At 44.1% G+C, this 26,184-nt stretch overlaps 2 protein-coding genes across 5 annotated transcripts in view; one reads left to right on the top strand and one right to left on the bottom strand.

Moving 5' to 3' along the window:
• Positions 1-6,173, top strand: RNF183 (ring finger protein 183). 2 transcript variants are annotated; one of them, XM_025887996.2, is made up of 2 exons: positions 1-258; positions 5,564-6,173. In XM_025887996.2, the coding sequence occupies exon 2, from the start codon at positions 5,601-5,603 to the stop codon at positions 6,171-6,173; it is 573 nt and encodes a 190-aa protein (XP_025743781.1). In that variant the 5' UTR covers positions 1-258; positions 5,564-5,600. The 2 variants fall into 2 exon arrangements, with proteins under 2 accessions (XP_025743781.1, XP_025743782.1); XM_025887997.2 differs by lacking the exon at positions 1-258 and adding an exon at positions 4,787-4,855.
• Positions 6,118-26,184, bottom strand: part of PRPF4 (pre-mRNA splicing tri-snRNP complex factor PRPF4) — a 23,184-nt gene continuing 3,117 nt past the window's right edge. Inside the window, exons 3-15 of one of the 3 annotated variants that reach the window (XR_003211467.2) lie at positions 24,291-24,477; positions 20,889-20,976; positions 20,396-20,475; positions 20,135-20,228; positions 19,375-19,469; positions 18,153-18,211; positions 17,057-17,180; positions 15,589-15,678; positions 11,858-11,980; positions 11,641-11,748; positions 11,441-11,559; positions 10,588-10,938; positions 6,118-6,200 (exon numbers count right to left, since the gene is read on the bottom strand). Coding sequence is in view for 1 of the 3 variants with exons in the window: in XM_025887985.2 (XP_025743770.1) it covers positions 10,745-10,938; positions 11,441-11,559; positions 11,641-11,748; positions 11,858-11,980; positions 15,589-15,678; positions 17,057-17,180; positions 18,153-18,211; positions 19,375-19,469; positions 20,135-20,228; positions 20,396-20,475; positions 20,889-20,976; positions 24,291-24,477 (1,361 nt within the window). In the remaining 2 variants the exon portion in view is untranslated. Of the gene's footprint in view, positions 6,201-10,018; positions 10,939-11,440; positions 11,560-11,640; positions 11,749-11,857; positions 11,981-15,588; positions 15,679-17,056; positions 17,181-18,152; positions 18,212-19,374; positions 19,470-20,134; positions 20,229-20,395; positions 20,476-20,888; positions 20,977-24,290; positions 24,478-26,184 lie in introns of those variants that run through there. The other 2 variants (XR_012373511.1, XM_025887985.2) reach the window with 2 other exon arrangements.

The following is a 26,184-nucleotide window of genomic DNA, read 5'->3' on the forward strand; positions in this document are numbered from 1 at the left end:
TTGAGAACAAGCAAGAGTGACTCACAGGAGGAAGAGAAAACCAGAGCTCCTGGGCTGTCCCCCATGAGCATAGATTGTCCAAAGTCATCAGAAGGAAGAGGAAAACCTGCAATAGAGCTGTGGCCAGGAGCAGCCAGAAGACCAATGCAAATAAGACCCGCCTACAACTGCCTGGAAACCAGGCCAAAGGAGTTAGAGCACAGAGAACATGCTGCATGGCCACCCTGCGGACTGGAGGAGGAGACTCTGAGGAAGCAGGTAAGGAGCCACAGAGGGTCATGGGGGGACGGGTGGGACACAGGACCCCAGAGTCCTGAGAGGCACTGCTGTCAGCCAGCATGAACACTGGCCTGGAAGGCAGGGCTCCTGGGACCAGTTTTCAAGCTTAGTGGTTCGTTAGCTGTGAACCCTTAAACAAGCCACTTCACATGCTGAGCCTCAGCGTCCCCATCTATAAAATGGGTCTAAAACTATCATGCCAACTGTGTACTAAGCACCTGCTGTGCTTTGCAGGGCATGTTACAGATACTATCCCTTCCTCACAGCAAGCCTCTAAGGTGGGGGATTATTAGCCTATTTTACAAAGAAAAATGATAAGCCATTTATCTAAGACCACACAGCAAATAAGTCTGGTTCCAAAGCCTGCATACTTTCAACTTTCTATCCTGCTTCCTTCACGGGGTGGTCTTAAGGAATCAAATGGGCTTGGGGCACCTGACTGGCTCAGTTGGTAGAGCATGTGACTCTTGATCTCAGGGTTGTGAGATCAAGCCCCACACTGGGTGTGCAGATTACTTAAAAACAACAACAATAAATAACTGGACAAAAAAAAAAAAAGAACCTAATGGCCTTATGCAGATGGGAAAAAATTGTAAAAGGCAATCATCAAATGTAGATGTGAGTTGCCTCACTTAAGATCCTAGCCAGGACCGGGGCCCTTTGGTAAACTGTGAAGTCCTATAAAAGTGCTAGCTCTTGGGGCGCCTGGGGGGTGCTCAGTCAGTTGAGCCACTGATCTTGGTTTCAGCTCAGGTCATGATCTCAGGGTTGTGGGATCAAGCCCCGTATTGGGCTCCGTACTCAGCGTGGAGTCTGCTTGGGATTCTCTCTGCCTCTCCCTCTCAAATAATCTTTTTAAAAAATGCTAGTTCTTCATCTCTCTCGAGGGTAAAAACTTTGGGGTGATGCTATAGACAATATTTGGCTGACTTGGTCGCAGACAAAGGTGATGCCTTTGGGGTGGTGACTAGGACTTACTGCAGCTTCAACAGCGTGGGGGGTGAGTGGTGGTGGGAGGGTACGTGGTCAGAGTCTCTCCTGGAGAGAATGGACTCTGCCCTGCTGCGCCGGAAACAGCAGTGGATGTCAGTGGGGACCCCGGCAGATAAGGGCCCAGGTGCTGAGGCAAGAATGATTATTCCTCCTCCTGAACGGGGCCTTTTACAGCTTCGGCCATGGAACTTCAGAAAATGTGAGGTCTGCTTCTGGGGGGAGAGGGAGGTCTTTAAGGGCAGTAATACAAGTTTATTGGACTACAGTAAAGTTAGAGGATTTTCAGATAATTTTTTTAAAGATTTTATTTATTTATTTGAGAGAGAAAGAATGATAGAGAGCACGAGAGGAAAGAGAGTCAGAGGGAGAAGCAGACTCCCCGCTGAGCAGGGAGCCCGATGTGGGACTCGATCCCGGGACTCCAGGATCATGACCTGAGCCAAAGGCAGTCACTTAACCAACTGAGCCACCCAGGCGCCCCGGATTTTCAGATAATTTAAAACAAACAAACAAAATCCACCTATAATCTCACTCCCAGAGATAACCACTGTTGACATTTTGGTGTTTGCTTTTCCAGATATTTTTTCCATGGCACACATATGCAGGATAATTGAATAATATCATGATATGGCTTTATTACTGGTTCTTTTTGCTTAATTGCATATCACAAACATATTTCCGTATTAATAGATGTTTTAGCACATCATTTAAAAAAAGATTTATTTGAGAGAGCAGGAGGGGGAGGGGCAGAGGAAGGAGAGAGAAGCTCAAGCAGACCCCCTGCTGGGCAAGGAGCCTGACGTAAGGCTCGATCTCATGACCCTGAGATCATGAACTGAGCCAAAACCAAGAGCTGGACGCTCAACCAACTGTGTAACCCAGGTGCCCCTTATCACATCATTTTAAAGGCTGCAGAATGTCTCTTCATGTGGTTGGAGCAGAATGTCTTTAATTAGCGTCCCACTGTTGACGGAGTATGTAGTTTTCCATACTTCACTGGTAGAGCCGTGCTTCTACGGGCATCCCTACAATCAAGCCTTTGCACAGGTCCTTGATTATTTCCATGGGACAGATTCCCAGCAGGGGAACTGCTGGATCAAGGCTATTACCTTTCAAGGCTTTTGATATGTATTCAAGGTGTGCTATGGATACACTCTGGAATTCAGAGCTCCTTAAAGCTCAACGCAGAAACCTTTCTCATGGCTTCAAAGTCAACTTTGATCTTTCCTGTCTCTCAAATCCATTTGCAGGGATAATTGCCCATCTCATAGGTAGTCTTTGCTGGGCGCCAGGCTCTAAGAGCTTTACCTTCAGACATACTACTTTCCTCTTCAGAAGACACTGAGGCACAGGCTAAGCAATTCAACTGGGATCACAGCCCTGAGAAGTAGTGCCTTTGGGGTCATGAGCCTCAACAACATGGTTCCAGAACCTATGTTGTTCACTGCTTTTTGGGAAGTGCTTTCGATTTAATCTCCAGAGATGGTTTTTATTCCTTCCCTTGGATCTTCTCTGTCATGGCCTTGTCTAAGTCAAGCACCACCATCCCAGCCTGAATGATGAAGTCCCTCATGGTCTTTTACTTCCACTCTGTCCTTTTTAGTCTGTTCTCTGCTCTGTAGCTGGAATGCTGTTGTTATTAAAGATTTTATTTATTTGAGAGAGAGAGATTGAGAGAGTGCACAAGAGGGGGTAGGGTCACAGGGAGAAGCAGACTCCCCACTGAACAGGAAGCCTGATGCGGGACTCGATCCTGGGACTCCAGGCAGTTGCTTAACCAACTGAGCCACCCAGGCACCCTAAAGATTTTATTTTTTAAGCAATCTCTACACCCACTGCACCTCAGGCTTCTTTCACTTCCTGAATCTGGCAGAGCCTTTTTTCACCTTGGGGCTTCGGTACATGTTGTTCCCTTGGCCCAGAACGTCCTTCCTCCACGCTGTGTGGCTGGTTTCTTGTCCTTCACATGCAGCTTTCAGACCCCCTCTTTGCAGCAACCCTTCCTGGTGGTTTCCTATGGAGGCCGTTCCCTAAGCCCATTTTCCTTTCTGTCCTTTGTAGCATGCATTACATATTTATTTATTACCCACTGCTCACTAGACATCTTTTTCCCTCATGACACTCTAAATGTCATGAGGTCAAAGTCATGCCTCTTTGGTTCACCATTGTTTACCCAGTGCCTAGTACAGTTCCGGACATGCAGTTGGTGCTCGATACCTTAATAACTGTGGAATGACTGGTCCACAGAAGACATTTGTAGGTAAGGATCCTTGATAAACTCCCAGCTTCGGCCAGAGCTGTTCTATCCTCCTTCATCCCTTTGTTTCCGCCTCCCTACATGGAGCAGTGGAAGAAGTCTAGAAGGAAACCCGGAAGCCATGGGCAGGAGAGTGTCAGCAGGTTTTGGTTTCAACTCAGTTAGGGCGGATGGTGTCCTTGGAGGCACACCAGGGAGACTTGGTTCCCCCAAACCCCCTGCACGCTTCCTGGATTCCTACGAGAGACTCCTAGCATGAGGAATCTCCTGATCAGGCGCTAAACACTTACTATGTGGTGAATAACATACATCCAGCAGGTGGTACCGCTGCCTAGCTGGGGTACCTTGGGTGAGAGCCACTTCTTGCCTCCGGAGCGTCAGCAACGTGAGTGCTTAGGATGGAGAAGTGGTTTTTCAACTTTTTTTGTCCCCCCCTCAGCAGCTCAACTCTTCAACTTAATTCAAGTGATCGATAGGAGAAAAGCTAGGTGTTTCTGATTGAAATGGGGAAGTGGGGCTGGAACTCTCTTTCCTGACTCCCTAAGTCCCCAAGGGCGGGGAGAGGGCCAACCTTTCTTTGGCCATCTAAGACCTCAGGGGTCACTGCCTGCCAGGCTGATTGTCCGTGTAAGAACAAAGATGGCAGCAAGACTTGCGTGGTTACAGCTACTTGGGCACATTAAATTATTAGGAAGGGAGGGTGCCTGGCTGGCTCAAAGGACCATGTGACTCGATCTTGTGGTAGTGAGTTCAAGCCTCACGCTGGGTGTAGATGTCACTTAAAAATAAACAAATTTGCTGAGTCTGCGGTGCAGAGATTTTAGGCTGTGTAGCAGATAAACTTCAGAGCCCCTTTGTTAGGAGGAGGTTTTAGCCATTTTAGAAAAGAAACGAGGGCCTAGGAGAGATGCCCAGAGGCTCATTTACCCCCTCCACAATCTAGGAAAAGGAAATTGCCACCCCTACCTTCCTAGGCCATGGATCCCAGGTCTTGAAGAGACTGCCCACAATCTTGCAGATGTTTGGCTTCCACGGTTGGTTGTTTGCCACACCCTGGGGGAACTCTGGTCCCCCACCTCCCTACCCCCTGCCACACAGGCAGCTCTGTGGCCTGTGCTGCAGGTAGGTGTGCTCAAGAGGCTGCAGACCAGGCCACCTGGCAGCTCCAGGTGCTGTGTGTGTGCTGCCATGGAGACAGGCCCCAGGGCTGGTGGCTGGTAGAGAGAAGGCAGTCTCCCAAAGCTGTGTGGATTCAGGAGAGGGAAAGACTGGAGCCTTGGGTCCTTCAGGTAGTCTGCCTGACCACCTAGTACCAAGGAAGCCCAGGTGAGTGCCCTGGGGTTTCTGGGGACAAAGGGAGGGAGGAGGAGCCAGGGGAGGCCAAGTATTGGGAGGTTCTGGAAGGGCTGACCTGGGGACCTGGGCAGAAGAGCCTCTCTGAGCTTCCAGGTCAAGGAGAAAAGCCTTGCCAAGCCAGTGAAGTGCCCTGCCCAATGACTGGGCAAATGGGCTCTGGAGGGTTGGCCCTGTACAGCCCAGTGGGAGGAGGGGAAGAGGGCCTGGCATTCATCCCAGAGGAGGGACAGACCAGGGAATTCACAAAGGCCATCTCTGCATTAGTCAGGGACTTAAGGCAGCAGGGAAGGAAGTATTTGCCTTATAATACAAACCACTGATGGGCTCCCCTCCCTCTCCCTGGAGTCTGAGAAATCAAGGGCAGTCACATGGAGCAGAAGGAACATTTTTTTTTCCCACTTCCCAAGTGGGGGTACAGTCCCCTCCAGTGGCAGTTCATTAATGGTGGGGTGATTCAGGCCTTTGCCCTGATAGGGGGGATGCTGCAGGAGCACCAGACTTAACTCTACAGCTTAGGAACTTGGTGATCTGGAACACATTGCTTCGACTTTTGAATTTTTCATCTGTGAAATGTGGGTGACAGTAGGTTTTGACAAGGCACAGAACCCTTAGTCTACGACCAAGCACAAGGATGGAGCTCAGCGAGTTATCCTTCTGCTCCTTTTCCCTTTCTGCCAGGACATTCCTGCCAGGCCTCCCGGTGTCTCATCTGAGGATGGCGGAGCGGCAGGGCCAGGAGCCTGAGTGCCCTGTCTGCTGGAACCCCTTCAACAACACATTTCACACCCCCAAAGTGCTGGACTGTTGTCACTCCTTCTGTGTGGAATGCCTGGCCCACCTCAGCCTGGTAACTCCAGCCCGGCGCCAGCTGCTGTGCCCACTCTGTCGCCAGCCCACTGTGCTGGCCTCTGGGCAGCCGGTCACAGACTTGCCCACAGATACCGCCGTGCTCACCCTGCTTCGCCTGGAGCCCCACCACGTCATCCTGGAAGGCCACCAGCTCTGTCTCAAGGACCAGCCCAAGAGCCGCTACTTCCTGCGCCAGCCCCGGGTCTATACGCTGGACCTAGGCCCCGAGCCTGGGAGCCAAACGGGAGCCCCCCAGGACGTGGGCCCTACCACCAGGTCTCTGCCCATTCCCATCCCCAGCCACTACTCTCTGAGGGAGTGTTTCCGCAACCCTCAGTTCCGGATCTTTTCTTACCTGATGGCTGTTATCCTCAGTGTCACTCTGTTGCTCATCTTCTCCATCTTTTGGACCAACCAATTCCTTTGGGGTGTGGCGTGAGCACTGCTTCTGGGCAAGGAACCACGCCTTTAAAAAAAATTTTTTTTTAATTCTTATTATTTTAAGTAGGCTCCATGCCCAGCGTGGAGCCCAACACGGGTGAACTCACAACCCCATGATCAAGACCCGAGCAATTAAGAGTCACACACTTAACTGACTGAGCCACCCAAAAGCCCTGGATCTAAGCCTTTCTTGACTGTTGCTGGGGATGGGGACTGCACAGCCTCATTTGGGGCTGTCTTCCTTTGTTGTATTGTTCATTTTTACAGTCTATCAGTTAGTCCACGTGTTTGCTTCTGCAAACAGATCCCTACTATGATGAGAACCTCTGAAAGCTAAAAGGCTGGGAAAAGATGTGAAGAGACATCTAGTTCTCTCTTGACGTGAGCCACGGGGCCAAGAAGGGCAGAGAAGCAGATCTTTGATTATAGGGCTACGGAACAAGTTGTGCCAAAGGGCTGGACCACAGTATCCAGGAGCCCGACTAGCCCAGAGAGAAAGTTGCGTTTCTCAATGGAGTTGCTTCGAACTCCGTTCACATTTGAGTTGCTCTTTTTAATAGGTGTTGCTAAAATTTTGTTAAGTGAGCTTCAATTCTGTGAGCAAATGTGCATGCCTTCTTTCAGTTTTCTCTTTGGAAGTCTTGCCACCAGTCCCAGGAAAAAATGGTGTGCATTCATGAATTCACGCACTTACTCATTCCTACCACCACTTACTCGGCCCATGTTATGTCAGAACTAGGGGAAGAGAAGGGTGGAATTATCCATGGGTGACAGAGAGCCTTTACCAGCAAGGAGGGCTGCTTCTTGTAGAAGACAACCTCTTGTCAGCATGTGGTTTATGGAGTGTTGAGAATATAAAAGTGTAAAGGTGAAAAGAAACCAGGGTCAGTGAATCAAAAGAAATCTGGGATTTGGAGAAAAGGTGTAGGCTGGTAGGTGCAGAGGCCCCAAGTAAGCCTGGATGTTGGGTAGAGTCAACTCCCCTCCTCCAGGCAATGGAATTCTGACCTTGAGAGATAAAGCAGAAGCCCTGGACAGCGGAAAAGCCTTAGCTTCCATCCCAGGCCATGCAGACGGGGGACCCTGGTCTTCATTTTACGTGACAGAATCTTAGAACCAAGGCAAACTAGATGCTTCAGCTGTTTGGCTACAAGTTGCTACCTCTGCATTGTCTAAAACCCCTTCTGCTTTCCCAGTTTTAATACTGCCCTGTGGCCCACGGCTTTGGAACAGTCTCAAAGTGGTTAAAACACCATCACAATGATGAAAAGATCTTGATTTGTGGAATAAACTTTCAGAGGTCAGAAATGGAGTCGGTTTTATTTGTTCTAAAAATTTTGTGCTTAACGGAACTAGTTTCTATAAATTCTTAAGGGATCTTAATGCACAAAATATTCCAAAATAGCCAGGGCAGAGAAGCAGATCTTTGATTATAGGGCTACGGAACAAGTTGTGCCAAAGGGCTAGACCACGGTATCCAGGAACCCGACTAGCCCAGAGAGAAAGTTGCGTTTCTCAATGGAGTTGCTTCTCAATACAGTTGACCTGTATTTCATGTTTCCTAAGACCACACGGTGTTAAGCACCAACATGAAGAAAATTCTCCATTACAAAACTGGAATGCCACCCTATGTATCCCGCCAGGGGACTGACACCTACCTCTCCATTTGCACCATCAAAGATAATTACACTAAAGCTGGGACTCAACCTCTTCCTGCTGATTTCATTTCTTTACACATCGTTGCTCCTTAACATCGTGGCAAGTAAATTAGGCAATGATCTCCCTATGTTCTCTGGGCCATGAGGAGAGGGAGAGGAGCTGGGGGAAGCTCAAGAAGAAACACCTGCCGCTGCAGTAGAGCTTACTGCTCTGAGTTAAGGAAACTTCATCCCTATTCTGCAGGTGAACCTGAGGCTCCACAGGTTTTGCTGTCTCATTCCAGCTCACCAGCCAGTAAGTGGTGGGGGCCTTTTAGTCCAAGTAGAATTGGGGAGTGGCTCTTGGAGTGGCTAGTACACCATCCACATAGGGAAAGATATAGGTTTGAGTTTTTTGGGGGTAGGGAAGGATATGCTCAACAGTAGGGTGTCTATTTTTACCTTCAGTAGTTCTAACCTTGGGGCATGCAAAAATGTCTGGAAGCAACTTTGGTGTTCCAATGACGGGGTGGGATGTGCTTCTGGCTTTTATTACTCTATAGGTCAGGGATGGTGAGACATGCTGCAATGCTTAAGACAGCTCCACACAACAAAACATCTATCCCAAGATGCAAAGTTTCCTGCTGAGTGACATTACAGGCGCCTCATTAGTTCATGATGTAGAGGTGGTGAAATCCCGTGACTCCCTTTGGCATGAAGTCAGACTGAGATGCAGTGACTCATCACAAGGGAGGTGTCACAGGTAGAGGGGCTAAAAAGCTCTGGCTTTGTATAGGAAACAGGCCATATTGGCTGGACTGGTCATTCTGTCTGGCCAGTGCTGCCAACATACTCAGTAAATCCCTATGAAATCTCTTCCTAAGGTCACAGACACACAGACAGACGAGGCTCCATCACTCACTGACAGGGTAACCCTGAGCAAGTTACTTAACTTCTCTGAGCTTCGATTTTGTCTGTAAAAAGGGAATACAACTTAACTCAGAAGATTAGGAGGATTAAATGAAGTGTCTGAACATGGCTGGCAAAGTCTCTAGGCAGGAAGTGTCCTTTTAAGTGGTGGCTCTGATTCTCACTATTATTATGAAACACTATATTTGGTTTATGCTTCTCAGCTAACTGCCTCCTTACAACGAAGTAATGTATATTCCACAAGGGAACTGTTTTGCCAAAAGCTTACATGAAATGTGTTCACCTGATTGCTACCTCAATCTCTTGGAACAACCACACACACACAAAAAAAGTTCAACAGAATAGTAAAATTTAAACTTGAAAAACTTAAAACCTTTGTTAATACACTACATCCAGATTGCATGCTAATACACTAATGTTAATTATTACTTTACACATAGTACAAAAGTTAGTAATGAAAAATTATTTTCCACGGCCAACTATGGAGGAAATAAAATCCATTAATACTTAATAACGAAGTCCCAAATGCGCAACAGGGGGCAGAGCCCATAATTCAGAAGCTTAACCAGCACTCAAAATATGCAACTATTTGGTTATAACTAAAATTAGACAAAAGATTATCACACATTCGTAGTTTGCAGGATAGAATTACTAGACAAAGCCACTGTCAGCCTCTCTGGAACAGCAAATGAAGTGTTTTGAACATTCAAGGAAAAGCCATCATATAAGCCCTTCTCCATTTCTCTATATGCAATCCTTTCTTCTTCCAAATTCCTGTATTTTTGTCAGAATTTACTGTGTACTTCGTGTTCAGTGGTTGTGTATTTGGGGTGGAAAGAGGTGAAGGTGACTGCTGCACGGCCAATGAGTATGAATTACAGAGTCCAGACCCAGTTTGCTAATAGTCTGGCCCACAAGGCAGTAGTCTCTACAAACAAAAACAAAAACAAAAACTATTAGCAGAGTGCTTAAGAAGAGAAAAACTGGAATAAGCCATATCTGGTATCATCCGTTATATCTCAAACAAAAAAAAAGGGGGGGGGAGAACTCTATGGACCAATGGCTGGGATTCAGAAAATGCCTAACTATACAAAATAAGTCTTTAAAGGACATTTTTTTATAATAGGATTTTACTCTGTAGCAAGTGTGTAATAAAGAAAAAAAGAAAGTTGATGTTGACGAATACCCATGAGGGATTTTTCCCAGTTACCTTGCCATGAAAGGTACATCCTCTTAATAACCAATACAAAGGAGGTGGCACAACAGAGACTTCATGTTTGCTTTCCAGAAATTTCATTGCCTCTTGACACAATGGCCTAGCTTTGGGGTAACACAAAGGATGCCAAACTTCAAAGCAAAATGGAAGACATTTTCGGACAGGGCAAATGTTCAGTTCTGAGCTTCCTGATGTGGTTAGCATTCCAAGCAAACTCAACAGGAAGAGGTAAAATCTTCTTTACTGCATAACCCTGAGCATAGCTGTGGTCTACCTCTTCATCTCCTGTTCTAAAGGCAGAGGAAAGGTTTGCACTCTGTCAAGGCACTGGTTAACCAGGTGTGTGGTGAGAAGTGCCTCTTTATTTGAGGGCTTCCAGACTATAGTGCAGCTGCTTGCTCTGTGGGTCACATGTAGTCCTGAGGCACGTACCACGTAATGGAAAGCCAAGTTTCAAAATTAAAAATGGAGCCAGTCACAATCCTGAGTGCTGTAAAGGAGGCAATAGGGCATTCAAACAATAGATTAATAAAAACAAGGTCTACACAGTCCGTAGCAGGGTTTGAAGATGAAAATAAAAATTTCAACTACAAAAGGGGTTCATCAACCCCAGAGACTGGGCTGCCTACCTGGAGTGGAGGCTGACATGGAAATCCAATTCTTTTGAGGGTCTATACAATGTAATTGGCAAAAAACATGATAGAACAAAACATATCAATTCCTTTCTTTTGAAAATGGCTCTTAGGGAAGAGCTTTGAGGTTAGAGCCCTTTTTCCATGGTCCTGCCTATTCAGCCATCCAGAGCTTGAAGGTCCTGTCATACGAGCAAGTGGCTATGAGCTGCCCATCAGAAGAAATGTCTAGGCCCATCACTTTGCCTTCATGGCCAGCCAGAGTCTTCAGTGGAGACCAGCCTGGGTGGGTCCAGATCTTGGCAGTGTTATCATAAGCACCAGTGAGCAAGAAATTCCCATGGATAGCTTTAAGAGAAAAGAAGGGGAGCTGCTTGAGGTACTCAAGTATCAAAAGAGGAAAGAAAATAAAAGCACAAAAATCTGCTAGAATATACGATTTCAAAAAAGAAGATATTTCTCCATTTGGAAAAGCCCAATATTCTCATCTACATTTCTACAAGACCTCCAGGAAAAAGGGACTACACACTTAGGGAAACAAGCAACATTATTAAGGTCTTCTGGCTCTTTCCCTGACAGTATTTTTAGAATAACATTAAGGAGTCAGTGCTTACAACTTTCAGGGGAAAAAAAGCACTTATGGAAGTCGTCGTTACTTACTAAAAAGCGTGCTGTGCCATAGCTCTATCTGAAAATATGGTAGAAGGAAGGAACTTAAAATTTGCTCCTTTTTCAACACAGACCGAATTCTCTCTTGTTCCACTCGTAATTTAACCTAAAGCCTGGCCTGCATTCCATGGAAGTTCAATCTAGCTGTCCTGTGATTAGGCAAAACAAGAGGAAAGCTTACGCTCAAACTTGACACCAGTCACTAAGTTCTGATGGGCAGGGATGGTATAGACACAACGCCGCTGTCGAAGGTCCCACACTTTGCATGTGTTGTCACCACTGCCAGTTGCAATGTGGTACCTGTGAATCAGATAGAGTGTCCGAATTAGAAACAAAGATACATTCTTTGTATGTATCAATCAATCAATGAGTTCATTTTACCCATTGGGGGAGAAATTTATTCCATAGATTTCCTTCAGGTGGCCTTCTAAGAACATGATACACCGTCCTGTGCGCAGGTCCCAAACACGACCAAATGCATCCAGTCCCCTGACAAAATAATTTATAAATGAACATTCTGAATCCATTTCTCCTGGAAGCAGGGATACATAACAGGTAAACTACTGAGCTGCCCCCGGCTAGGTGGAAGAAGGCTTACCCAGTGCCAGCCAAAGAGCCATCTTGATGGAAGGCAATGTCATACACACCCATGCTGTGGCCTTCCTGATGCAGGATCTCCTCTTGAGCCTCCAAATCCCATAAGCGCCATGAGCGGTCATAGCTACAAAAAAAACCAAACCAACAATTAGCCAGCAGATATTCAACTCCTACAATGTGTAAAGTACTATAAACATTTGTAGCTTAATTATGCTTCTGATGAGGCGCCTGGGTGGCTCAGACGATTAAGCGTCTGCCTTCAACTCAGGTCATGATCCCAGGGTCCTGGGATTGAGCCCTACATCGGGCTCCCCGCTCCAAGGGGAGCTTGCTTCTCCCTCTCCCTCTGCCTGCCGCTCCCCCTGCTTGTGCTCGCTCTGTCAAATAAATAAATAAAAACTTAAAAATTATGCTTCTGAAACTATTCATACAACCATATTAACAAATTCTTTTCTGGCATAAAAAAATACCTCAACAACTAAGCACATCTGTCTTGAGTGCTACCTGGAAAACCATGGACTTCCTATAAATTTATTTCAGCGGCTATTTTAAGAATACAGTTCTCTAAGAATGACCCAGCAAAGACTGTTGCCTTCTTTCTTTCTCAATTCCACTGATAAGTCCCTTCCCTCACTGAGTATTTGTTGGGCCTTCAAACTGGATGTTGGGGATACAAAAATCAGTCATGAGCAAATAGATCAATGCAAGAGATGAAAGAGTATAGGAAGAGACCCACACATTTTTGGTCAAATTATTTTCAATGAGGCCACTAAAGCAATTTCAACAGGGAAAACAAAGTCTCTTCAATAACCAGTGGTAGAGAGACGCCTAGCTGGCTCAGCTGGTGGAGCACGCGACTCATCTCAAGGTCGTGAGTTCGAGCTCCATGTTGGGTGTACAGATTACTTAAATAAATAAAATTTACGTTTTATTTATTTATTTATTTATTTATTTATTTAAAGAGGAAAAAGTATGGGGGGAGGGAGAGAAATTTTTTTTTTTTAAGGTTTATTTGAGAGAGAGAGAGAACACAACAGGAGAGGGAGAGATAAACTCCAGCAGACTCCTCCATGAGCCTGACTCGGGGCTCAATCCCATAACCCCAAGATCACAACCTGAGCCAAAACCAAGAGTCGGACACTCAACCAACTGCACCGCCCAGGGGCCCAGAGAGAGAATCTTCAGCAAACTCCACACTGAGCATGGAGTCCGTTATGGGGCTCAATCTCATGACCCTGAGATCATGACCTGAGCTAAAATCAAGAGTCAGATGCTCAACTGACCGAGCCACCCAGGCATCCCTTAAATAAAAACTTAAAAAAAACAAAACAAAAAAACCCCCACCTCAATAAACCTCAAATAAACAAATAAATACATGGTGGTAGAACTGTGTGTGAAAATAAAGAAAAAAAAACCTCAATAAAAAAAAAATAGGTAAAGCATCCGGACACTGCACAAAAGAAGATTTACAAATGGTTAATGGTCAATTAAGCAGAGGATAAAATACTCAATACCAAGAGAGTCTTAAGAGTAATAAAAATTGAAACTATGAAATTTCTTTTTTTTTTTTTTTTTTAAAGATTTTATTTTATTTATTTGAGAGACAGTGAGAGAGAGAGAGCGAGCACATGAGAGGGGGGAGGGTCAGAGGGAGAAGCAGACTCCCTGCTGAGCAGGGAGCCCGATGCGGGACTCGATCCCGGGACTCCAGGATCATGACCTGAGCCGAAGGCAGTCGATTAACCAACTGAGCCACCCAGGCGCCCGAAACTATGAAATTTCACTATGCACTTGATACAATAAGCAAAATGATAAAACTGACACCACCAAATGCTGGTATGGATGTGAAGCAAGCAGAATTCTGGGAATGTAAAACTTACAACCAATCTGAAAAACCATATGGAAGTTTTAAAAAAGTTAAAAATACATTTACTCTATGACTCAGCAACTGCATTCCTGGGTATTCATTCAAGAGAAAGTAAAGAAAAACATGTCTGCAAAAAGCATCGTACAAGGGGCGCCCAGGTGGCTCAGTCGTTAAGCATCTGCTTTCGGCTCAGGTCATGATCCCAGGGTCCTGGGATCGAGCCCTACATCGGGCTCCCTGCTCAGCGGGGAGCCTGCTTCTCCCTCTCCCACTCCCCCTGCTTGTGTTCCCTCTCTCGTTGTGTCTCTGCAAATAAATAAATAATCTTAAAAAAAAAAAAAAAAAAAAAAAGCATTGTACAAGAGTATTTCTAGGGCCTTTATTCTGACTGACCCAAACCTGGAAACAGGCCAAATGTCTATCAAAGGAGAATGGATGAACTGTGGCAGAGCCATACAATTGAATACTCCTCAGCAATAAAAAGGAACTACTGATACATGCAACAACATAAATGAACCCATTTTTTTTTTTTTCAGAGAAAGGGGGAAAGACAGAGAGTGTTAGAGAGAGAATCTCAGGCAGGCTCCACATCCAGCATGGCGCCCGATGCGGGGCTCAGTCTTATGACCTTGAGATCATGACCTGAGCCAAAAGGAAGAGTCAGATGCTCAACGGACTGAGCCACCCAGGTGCCCCTGAATGAATCTTAAAAACATTATGCTGAGCAAAAAAAGGCACAAACAAGTTCACACAGTATGAACAGACAGAATTAATTTACAGTGATAGAAATCATATCAGCGGTTGCTCTGAAAGGGGGAGTCCCCTGTGAAGGGGCATGAGGGAACATTCCAGGGTGATGGAAATATTCTATTGATAGGGATGTGGCTTATATGAGTGTATGCATTTGAATTGTACACTGAAATCTATTCCACTGCATGTAAATTATATCTCAAAGAGTTCTTTAACAGGGTGCCTGCGTGGCTCAGTCAGTTAAGCATCTGACTCTTGATTCCTGCTCAGGTGACGATCTCAGGGTCTTGAGATCAGGCCCCGCATTGGGCTCTGCACTCAGCAGCAAGTCTGCTTGTCCCTCTCCCTCTGCTCCTTCCCCCACCTGCGCTAAGTACAATCTTAAAAAAAAAAAAAAAATTCTTGGGGCACCTGGGTGGCTCAGTTCGTTAAGAGTCTGCCTTCAGTTCAGGTCATGATCCCAGCGTCCTGGGATCGAGCCCCAGGTCAGGACCCCCGCTCAGTGGGGAGTCTGCTTCTCACTCTCCCTCTGCCTCTCCCCTTGCTCATGCTCTCTTCTCTCAAATAAATAAAGTCTTTTAACACCAACAACAAAAAATCTTTAACAGCTTCTGGCCTTAATGAGCTTACAGAACCGGAAAGGGAGACCAATTCGTTTTATTTTTTTAAGATTTTTAAGTAATCTCTACACCCAAGGTGGGCCTTGAACTTAACAACTCCAAGATCAAGAGCTGCATGCTCTATCGAATGAACCAGCCAGGTGCCCCAGAAAGGGAGACCAACTTGTAAGCAGAGAGATTACAATACAATGTGCGGTGGAAAAAAAACAAAAACCAAAAAACCCACAAACCACCACTAGTATTGGTCAAGAAAGAGAAGAGTGAAAATTCTCGTTTTTTGGCAATTAGTAACTGAAATTTCAGATTAACTGCAGTTTAAAAGCAAATACAGTTGGCTCAAACTTTATCATATACTCTCTTCTGATTCTGATTCATTGCAGCCCAAGAAAATCCTACTTGAAGATTTCTGTTCTTAAAATTTCCTTGGCAGTTAGTCATAAGGGTTAACAAGATGCCACAGGCCTGTATGGATAGAACAATAAGAGGATGGCTTACCAGGTGGTGCCCAAGAAACGCCCCGATGGATGCCACATTACACGGGCCACACGCACTGTATGGCCTTCAATATCCGCCACTGGTTCATCACTGAAAAAGAACCAAACAGAAAGGAGTAAACTATTTTATAGTCATAAATATTCACTGAATTTATTAACTATTGTGACAGACGCACCCATTCTGTAGGATTTAAGAGGCTAAATCCTAACTAAACTCACTGTTAAAAATGCAGGGTTAACAACAATTTATGTTACTTCCCAAAGTCTTAAAAGATTTGGGACTATTTTATGCGCTCACAGGGCAAAACTGCCCACAGCACTTCAAAACACACCACCTTGCTATATCTCAATTCAGTATGTTAATCAACGCTTAATGCTATTATCATTTAGGATTAGAGAAAAATAAAAGATAATTCAGCCTGACAAGCAAAACAGTCTCTTTACACCAAAGGAGTGCTGAGATTCTAGAAAGAAAACATATTTTAATAGGGATGTGAAGTTACAGAAATCAAATAGTTTTGGTACAAGTGGATTACAGATAAATTTGTCTCAAACTTTAGCTTGTTGAAGGATGCACACGAAAAAAGGAACTCCTAAATAGAGGTTTAGTTTCCTTTGGTGGCCATTAAATTCTATTCCCCAGCAACCACAGAAAAAATAATTGAAACACCAGCGAAAGGAAGTAAACACGAACCCTAAAGAGGGCAATTAAAAAGGGAACTTTGTCAATGTGCATACACAGAGCTAATCAAAGCCCTAGGGGAACAAATATTGCTAAGTGATACCAAAGCCAATTAAAACTTGCTGTGCTCAGAGGTAAGACCCTGTCTGGCAGAGTACAGACTCTAATTAGCTCTGTACAAAAACCTGGCAGAAAAGTCACATGTGCTTTCCCAAAGAAAGAAACTAAGCAACTGAATTCAGATTTCTTTTAGCCAACAAAGAGCTTTCACAAATTTCCTGGAAAACAATAATCATAAACACATTAAAAAACCCCAAACTGCTGTAATGGGAAAATATGTTCTAGGTAAAGGAGGAAGCTGTTCGGAGGAGACATCACATCCTTAGCAATATTGCCTCAGAACTTCACTGTCCTCTCCCCTGTGGCCATTTGCTAGGAGCCAATGTGCTGCCAAGAATGTTATCTCTACTCAATCTACCAACTAGGGCTTTTCTCCAAGTCAGTGTATTGCACAGGAAGTGTAAATAGATCTTTTCAGAATAACTGGACTGGGAAAACAATGGTTACTATGTTAGAGGCAAAAATCAAGGTCCAAAGTTAAAAAATAAGAAAAATCTGACATAACTCCTCTGTTGAGAAAAGGTCGAAGAAAGAAATCCTACATTCTATGGTCACACCAAGTTCCCTTGAGACCATCTCTGGGGTTAGATGCCAGATTCTCAGGTCCCAAAGGACCAACCAAGCAACGCTTTAGTGACCGCAGTATGGGCAGAATAATCATGTTCACCTGTCAAGGCTCCAAAGCTTCACAGAACCATCAGCAGCACAAGAGGCCAGATTGACATCTTTCTGGTCCAAGGAGACAGTGGATTTTGGATGGAATACAATTGCTCCTACATTTGTGTTATGGCCTGAAGGAGTGTAAGAAATCAAAGTTAAAGGTTTCCCACCCCTTACAATTTATGTGCAACACAGACTATGATGAATTAACACAATATACATTAGGAAACATGTGGACAGATAGGGTATTGAAGTGACTGCTGAACTATTAAAAAAAAACTATTTTAAATTAATATTTAAATTACATTAAAAAGAGCAAAACACAAACAACCTTTACTTTTTTTGGTTCAGAAATTGCACAATGCCAGAATGGGGCTGGACATGAGAGAAAAGTGATTTGTGTATAAACTCATTGTCTTCCAGCCTTGTGGTGAGAACCAAACCACGACAATTCAAATCAAGAATTAATCTTGTGGGGCGCCTGGGTGGCTCAGTTGGTTAAGCGACTGCCTTCGGCTCAGGTCATGATCCTGGAGTCCCGGGATCGAGTCCCACATTGGGCTCCCTGCTCAGCAGGGAGTCTGCTTCTCCCTCTGACCCTCTTCCCTCTCGTGCTGTCTCTCATTCTCTCTCTCAAATAAATAAATAAAAATCTTAAAAAAAAAAAAGAATTAATCTTGTGTGGGGGAACCTGGGTGGTTTAGTTGGTTAAGCATCTGCCTTTGGCTCAGGTTATGATCCTAGAGTTCCAGGATCAAGCCCTGCATTGGGCTCCCTGCTCAGCAGGGAGTCCGCTTCTCCCTCTGCCCTTCACCCCGCTCGTGCTCTCTCTCTCTCTCTCTCCCTCAAATAAATAAAATCTTTAAAAAAAAAACAAAAGAAGAAGAATTAATCTTGTGTGTACTGGGTCTGAGTGTCAGGCAGGTTAGCAGAGTTTTGCTGTTTGACAGGGTTCACACTGGGAAAACGAGATTTATTATTTATTTATTTGTGAGTAAAGCAATATAAGTTTATTAAGTGAAGATACAGAAAAAGCTCTCAAGAGTGAGAGGGGTCCCGACAGGGTTGCCCACAAGTGAGATTTAAACAAGATTCTAACTCACCTCGGAGAGTGTGAAGGAGGTTGCAATCGGGAACAGACCAGAGCTTGCAAAGCCCACTCCTATCAAATACAAAGGAAAGCATCTAAGCCAGGGTTGGTCTGGGAAGGAAAAGGTACCTTGGTAACATTCCTAAAGGACAATCTCTTCTCACCCCCAAAAAACTTTACAGTGGTACACAGAAAAAGAAAACTAAAGGGCTTACAATTTGATGGTTTATAGAAGAAAGCTACACCCACGTCTCATGCAACCAGATGCCTCTACAGGACTACAGTTAATATAGTACGAGTTGCTATTCTCCCTAACATTTGGATTGACTGGTGAAAGAAGGTAGGACGAATTAAACTATCCAAGAATAATATTATCTCCTTAAATAGGAATTCCATTTTGCTGCTTACAAAGTACTTAAATTTTTTTTAAAAAGACTTATTTCAGAAAATTTCCAACAAATTACTTTTATATCTAACAATTCAAATGATCCTTATAGTAGACCTGGGAGGTAAATATGTAGGAATAACCATTTCTACTTATAAGGAAGACAGCTGAGGCTTGCAGAGGTGGAGGGATTTGAGTAGGTCGTTGGCTTTCTCCTGAACCAATCTCAATTTCGACCCAGTCAAGTAGTTCCTGTGCATACAACATAAAGAAGCTTCCCTTGTCACTAGATGGCCATGTCCCACAAAAATAACCAAATAGAGCAAAACAATAAAATTATCACATCCTAAGAGCTTTCTGCATATGTGGTGGTAACTAGAAAAGAAAAAAAAAGATAAAAACAACAATTCATGCTTACTGAGTCCTTACCACATAGCATGCACTATTAAGGCAAAATGGTTTACAACATTATCTCACCCTACTTTACAGATAAGGAAACTGAAGCTTACAGAGTATCTTGTCTCGGTTACCTAACTAAAAAAGAAAAGCCGTACTGAGGTGTGGAAACTGGTCAGTCAATAAACTATGTATCTGCTCCAAAATGCTAGTGTCCAGAACATGACCGACATGTCATGGATCTCTGGGGTCCCTTTTGAATAGAAAGAACTGCTAAGCACAGACTATCTTGTATAATATAATGGGTGTATAATAACTGGCATCTCTAGTTTGGTGTGATCATGAGAAGCAGATAAAGGACACAGAAATGAGCATCCAAGACAAAAGCTGGGTTTTTTTTCCCTTGAACCTGTCCTCCACTTAGGAAAAATATCACTGTAAAAACAGGACTTACCAACAAGCTGTGGCCAGCATTTTGGAATTAGGACTAAAGTGGCAGTAGGAGATAGGCCGATCATCCCCAATCTGACTACAGAAATTATTCAAAGACTTAAAAATAGGAAAAAAAGGACAAACAGTAATCATTAATAGGCTAATCCCAAAGAGACCCAACCTTCTAGTTTTAGCCCACCCCCCAAGACTCTTCTATACTTTTTTTTTTTCTTAAAGACTTTATTCATCTGGCAGAGAGAGAGACAGCGAGAGAGGGAACACAAGCAAGGGGAGTGGGAGAGGGAGAAGCAGGCTTCCCACTGAGCAGGGAGCCCGATGCCGGGCTCGATCCCGGGGTCCTGGGATCATGACCTGAGCCGAAGGCAGACACTTAACGACTGAGCCACCCAGGCACCCCTATACTTCTCTTGTTGTTCAGAGACACTTATGTTCATGAATGGAACTCCAGCATGCTGTCTTTTACACTAGTAGTATCATTACTTTTGCTGTCAGCTCAGCGTACACAGGACAGCCATGGAGAGAGCTAAAGTACAGCTTTGACATATTAAAAGTGAATTAAAAAGCAGAACCAAAGGCCTCTGCTGAGTACCAACCACAGTAGGTTCCTGCCACCCTAACTGATGGCTCTTCCCAAACAGCAAGTGTAAGCAGGGAGGGATAATCATAGCTGCCTTTACCTTCCAAGAGGCAGGCCAAAGTAGGAAATCTAATGAATACTTAAGAGCCTTTACTATATTGGACAATCACTGAGAGCATCTTACCCGGAGAGATTTATGCAGCTCTTGCATCTGGGACGTCCTGGTTGTCTCAGGAATCTCTTTATGGAGACGAGCCTCTTCCAAGCGTTTCATTGCCCTGTGACACAGATGATTACCATGAGCAAACAGGTTGAGAAAAAGGTCCACACGAGTATCCCTACCACTCAATTTTCATTTAACCAGTCTTTCTAAAACAGATCCTCAGTCCTTGAGAGAAAACAAGAAAAAAATATGCTTCTTTCTCCTTCTAGAGGCTCTCTTTACCTGGGCAGTGAATAATTAGCAATCCATAGTCTAGCGACCTTCAGGCTGTTTGGTCCTTCATGGTACCAGGTTTGCTGATACTGAAAGTGAAATTAAGAGCAGAAACGTTACGTCTGAAGCATTCCTGCCCCTCTCATAGCTGTCAATCCTCTATTGTAACCGCCCAGAAAAAAAGGTGAATTAGTTCAGTAATAGGATGAAATCAGGCATGTGTGCTTTCTACTGTGTTTTTATGAACTCTTATTGGATGGCTTCCTGTTCCCTGTTAAAAGTTACACCAGGAATGCTATGTTTTTTTTCCTGAATGGGAAAACCACTTACCTTCACTTATACCTACATAGGAACCACAAACTCCTCCCAACAACTATTCCTGAATGGTGGAATCCTCAAACACATTCCCTTCCCCTTGGCAAAGCAAAACCCAACAACAGAAAATGAGAGAACTAACCCATTTCCTTCACTTTCATACTGTGAAACCAAAGACATATTTTACCTCTTCTTTGGACTTCTTAGATTTCTCATCATCTTTTTTGGTCTTTTTTAAGGCATCAGTACCAACCACTGAGAGGATATTTCTTAACCTGTAACAAAAAAGATTAGAATTTAAATGGAGTTGAGATGAGACTATGAAAAGTGTGTCTATGGTGAGACACAACAAAAGTCCTATTCTCTCACCATTTAAATGCCAAGCAACCTTCTTTAAGAGTCAAGTTGTCATGCCTAAACTCCCAGTGTGATTTCTTTTTTTTTTTTAATTTCTTTCTTTTTTCTTTTTTTTTTAAGTAACCTCTACACTCAGTGTGAGGCTGGAACTCACAACCCTAAGATCAAGCGTCATATGTTCTTCTAACTGAACCAGCCAGGTGCACCTCCAGTGTGATTTCATTCACCCAGTGTTATTTGAAGATTCCCTAATTAGAACTATAAGCAATTACCCTATTCAATTTAGAGTCAACTAGCCCCAGTAACACTACCACCTGGTCTGTGAATACAGCCTATCTTTGTTCAATGCCACAATGTGCTGGATACTGACTGAGGTGCTAAGTGTACGAAAATGACTAAGAAGCAGTTCTTGATCCCAAGTAGCATAATCCTGGTAGGGGGGAGGAGGGCGGTGGAGAAGTTGGGTGGACAGAAAGTACCAGGGAACCACAATACATTATACTAAGTATTATGACAATGGTACGTACTGGGCGCTAAGGGGGAACATAAAAGAAATACCTAACCTAGGCTTGCAGGGAGGACCAGGGAAGGTTTCACAGAGGAGGTGTTTCCTAAACTGAGTCCTCATTTAGTAAGGTCGATAGGTGAAGAATGGAGGACAGCTGAAGCAGAGGGTTCAACAAATGTAAAGATCTGAAAGTAAGAAAAGCATGGTGAGCTTGGAATCACAAATATTTCAGTGTGGCTGGAGCCTGGAGCACCAGAGAAGGGCTGGTGAGAGAGAGGGCTGCAAATTTAAGTAGGGGCCAGGTCATAAAGAGTAGTAGTAGTAGTAAGGAGGGTTTACATTTGAGAAAGATTCCCTGGGGAAGTAGAGAGAGAATGGACTGAAGAGGGAATAATAAAAGTAGGGAAGTCAGCCTACTATTTAGGAATTGTCTCTTTTTTTTTTTAAGATTTATTTATTTATTTGAGAGAAAGAGACACAGCGAGAGAGGGAACACAAGCAGGGGAAGTGGGAGACGGAGAAGCAGACTCCCCACTGAGCAGGGAGCCTGATGCGGGGCTCGATCCCAGGATCCTGGGATCATGACCTGAGCCGAAGGCAGACGCTTAATGACTGAGGCACCCAAGCGCCCGGAATCCTCTGACTCTTAATGGTGGACCGAATTAAGACAGTGGCAGGAGGGACTCAAGACATTCATCTAAGGGTCACAATAATAAGACAGACTTTGCTGTTGGTTGGAAGACAAATAATAAATAACAATAAAAGCATACCCTTTGAAAATGCTATTAAGGAAGTAAAATACCTGACAGACAATAATGGAGGGGCTTACTTTATAAGGGGTCAGGTGATAAAAAAGTCTTCTTTGGTGGTATTTATGCTGAAACCAAAAGAACAAAAAGGCTTTAAAAGGCAAGAGAGGGGAACAAAAAGAGAAAAAAATTAAGGGGAAAAAAACAGAGAAAGAGTTTTACTATTCCAGGAAGACCGTTAAGGGTACTAAGTCTAATGAACTGGGAAAGAGTGACATAAAAGGTTGAAGAGCATGATCAACAGTTTTTTACTCTATGTTTATTAAGAAGATACTGATGGATTTTAAGCAAGCAATTAACACAACATGTTTGGGGCTATTACAACAAGCTAGGTGTGAAAGCAATTAAGGCAGAGAAAAGAGGACACACCAGAGGTACATTTTGGTACAAATCTAGAAACAGATTTTGCTGATTACAAAGGAGGTGAGGCAATGAAACCTGTGAATGGCAGTGTTACTTGCAAGGAGAATAGAAGGTGGGAAACAGATGAATGGTAGTGTTACTTGCAAGAATAGAAGGTGGGAAACAGATGAGTTCAGTCTAGACATGTCCAGTTTGAAGTACCTACAGAATAGACCACAGAGATCTGGGAGTCAACAGAATATACACAGTAAATGATGCCATGGGAGTGGATCTGATTGCCCAGGATGAGTGCGGAATAAGGGCAAAAACTGCAATTTATATAAAGGTTGGGCAGGGGAAAAACAGGGCTCAGAATTAGCCAGAGAAATAGGAGGGAAATTAAAACCTGGTTTCATGAAAGGGAGTGTTTTCAAGGAGGGAGTGACAGGGCCATTCTTAGTAAAGAGGAGTTAGTGACCTTAATAAAGAGCAATTTCGATGTGGCAGTGGTCAGTCTGCAGCAGGCTGAAGAGCAAATGAGGGGTAAGGGCCCAAAGACAGTCAAGGCACTAAGTGAGGAGTAGATGAGCCTCAAAGAAAAGGGGACCATGGTGGGAGGGGCAGGCTGTCATTCATGTTTCAGAGGGGCTCGTCATGCCCAGGGCTCATGGGTCACTGTTCTCCAAGTGCCAGAGGTAGGCAGACAGTGGCATGGAGCACCTCCTCCAACACTATGCTCTGGTGGAGAAAGCACTGACCTGTCCACTCCCCAAGTTCCACTCTTCTGAAGTACCTTTTGCACCCCACCCCTATTAGGACAACCAGTCCCCTCCCATCTGGGAGCCCCTTTTTCTTTCTGTCCTTTAGCCCTTCCTGCCACCCAGCCACTGCCCAGGGGTGCCCCCTCCTCTCCTACCCTCCCCACCCTTGTGGCCAGCCAGGCTGGGTAAGATACTAGCTTGGTACAGTGGTTTTTTTCCTTGTAATTTAAACAGGCCCAGCATTACTGGTTCTACTTAATGGACATGAGATATGGTAGAGGTTTTAAAGTGATTAAATGTGCAGACTATGCAAATAAGGAAAAAAAATGATGAAAGGGAGAGATGGGCCAGTGGACAGAAAGACAAAGGAGGTCCTCATCACTGTGTATGACTACCCTGTCACTAAGAGACTCTGAAACCATAAAATCACAAGAGGAGTATCATCTGAGGAAAGTGCCCCTTTTCAATAATCCCAAATACTTATTATGTTTTATGACACTAACAAGGCGAACGTGTGTGTTGTCTAAATTTTCAAAGTTCGACAACACATATTTACTCAACTCACAATTCCATATTGGGGAGAGAGGGTTCTCATGTTAACACCCTATTCATAGTTTATAAAGAAAAATTAGTAGTGGAATAAAAAATTGGTCTACTCAGATCACGGGCTAAACTATATAAAAACAACTTAGTAAGATATTCTATTAACATTACCTGAGACATTCTATTAAAGTTTTAGCTACAAGTATCAATAGAAATTTGAAAGTAGAACCTTGTGATTAAAAAAGAGATCAAATATTTAGAAAAGACACCTTTCTCTTCTTTCAGCAGGACCCTCTCCAAAAAGTGTGATGGGCTCCCCCAAGGCTCTAAGGCAAGCCTTGACCTCTGAGTCATCAGTGGAAACATTGATTTGCCGGGCTCGCTTTCTTCTCTCAAACTCGGCTAACACTTCGGCCTGTCGTTCACTGATGTGCTCCTCAATTTCAAACACCTCTCCTATAAAAAGAACAGGCAATATCAGCATAATCACCACATCTTCTTCAAATAGGGGGAAAATAATTTCTTACAATTCCAGTCTGCGTATCCTCTGGGAACTAGTCCATTATATACTTCATAGTTTACTGTTTCTCAGTTTATTAAATTGTGCCAAACACAAAAAACTAAATTACATAGCTTTAAAAGGCAGGAAAACTGCACATCTTACTTTTTTTTTTTATTTTGAAGATTTTGAGAGAGAGCACGCACGAGTGGGGGGAAGAGCGGAGGGAGAAGCAGACTCCCCACTGAGCAGGGAGCCCCATGCAGGGCTCAGATCCCATGACCCTGAGATCATGATCCGAGCCAAAATCAAGAGTCAGATGCTTAACTGAGCCACGCAGGTGCCCCCATGCCATCTTATTCTGACAACCTTACACCTATATAAACACATAACTTAGATGAGATGAGAAAGTAAGAGTATGAAGCACCTTCAGCAAATGAATTAAGTGGACACCTTCTATCCAGAAGATAAAATAGATACATTATTTTAACACTTGCCAAAGCTATTCTCTAAAACAGTCCCAGTCTGTGGACATCTACAAATGTAACTAATAAACTGGAGATAATTTCCATGAAAATGCTATCCCTTGACTCTAGGCTTTCTTTTTTTATGTTCAGTTAGCCAACATACACTACATCATTAGTTTTTGATGTAGTGTTAAACGATTCATTAATTGCATATAACACCCAGTGCTCATCACAACACCTGCCCTCCTCCCATCACCCAGTTACCCCGTCCCCCCACCCCTCCCTTCTGTAACCCTCAGTTTGTTTCCCAGAGTCTCTCATGGTTTGTCTCCTCTGATTTCTTCCCAGTTTTCCCTCCCTTTCCGTGGTCCTCTGCAATTCCTTATGTTCCACATATGAGTGAAACCATATAATTGTCTTTCTCTGCTTGACTTATTTCACTTAGCATAATCCCCTCCAGTTCCATCCATGTCTTGACTAAAGGCTTTTTGAATAATCTAGCAGGTTTTTAAAAAATTTTTAAATATATAATTTTTTAAAGATTTTATTTATTTGACAGAGAGACACAGAGAGAGAGGGAACAAAAGCAGGGGGAGTGGGAAAGGGAGAAGCAGGCCTCCTGCGGAGCAGGAAGCCCAATGCGGGGCTTGATCCCAGGACCCTGAGATCATGACCTGAGCCGAAGGCAGACGCTTAACTGACTGAGCCACCCAGGTGCCCCCCAAATTTTTAAATATATATATATATGTATTTTTTTAAACTTATTCATTTGAGACAGAGATAGAGAGAGAGAGAGACACAGAGAGAGCGAGCGAGCATGAGCAGGGAGAGAGGCAGAGGGAGAAGCAGGCTCCCTGCTGAGGCAGGAGCCCGATGTGGGGCTCGATCCCAGGACCCTGGGATCATGACCTGAGCCGAAGGCAGACGCTTAACCATCTGAGCCACCCAGGTGCCCCTTTAAATATATTTTTTAAAGATTTTATTTATTTGACAGAGAGAGAGAGTACAAGCAGGGGGAGTGGCAGACAGAAGGCGAGGGAGAAGCAGGCTCCTGCTGAGCAGAGCGCCTGATGGGGGGCTCGATCCCAGAACACTGGGATCATGACCTGAGCTGAAGGCAGTTGCTTAACCGACTGAGCCACCCAGGCGCCCCCTCTAGCAGTTAGTTTTTTTTTTTTATTTATTTTTTTTTTAAAA

The sequence above is a fragment of the Callorhinus ursinus genome, unplaced genomic scaffold (assembly GCF_003265705.2).
Source record: "Callorhinus ursinus isolate GAN/ISIS: 27379988/994484 unplaced genomic scaffold, GSC_fseal_2.0 scaffold24, whole genome shotgun sequence".
In the NCBI taxonomy this organism is placed as follows: Eukaryota; Metazoa; Chordata; class Mammalia; order Carnivora; family Otariidae; genus Callorhinus; species Callorhinus ursinus.

Excerpts from the sequence above, each read along its gene's own strand:
- RNF183 (XM_025887996.2), top strand. The coding sequence starts at position 5,601 with ATGGCGGAGCGGCAGGGCCAGGAGCCTGAGTGCCCTGTCTGCTGGAAC.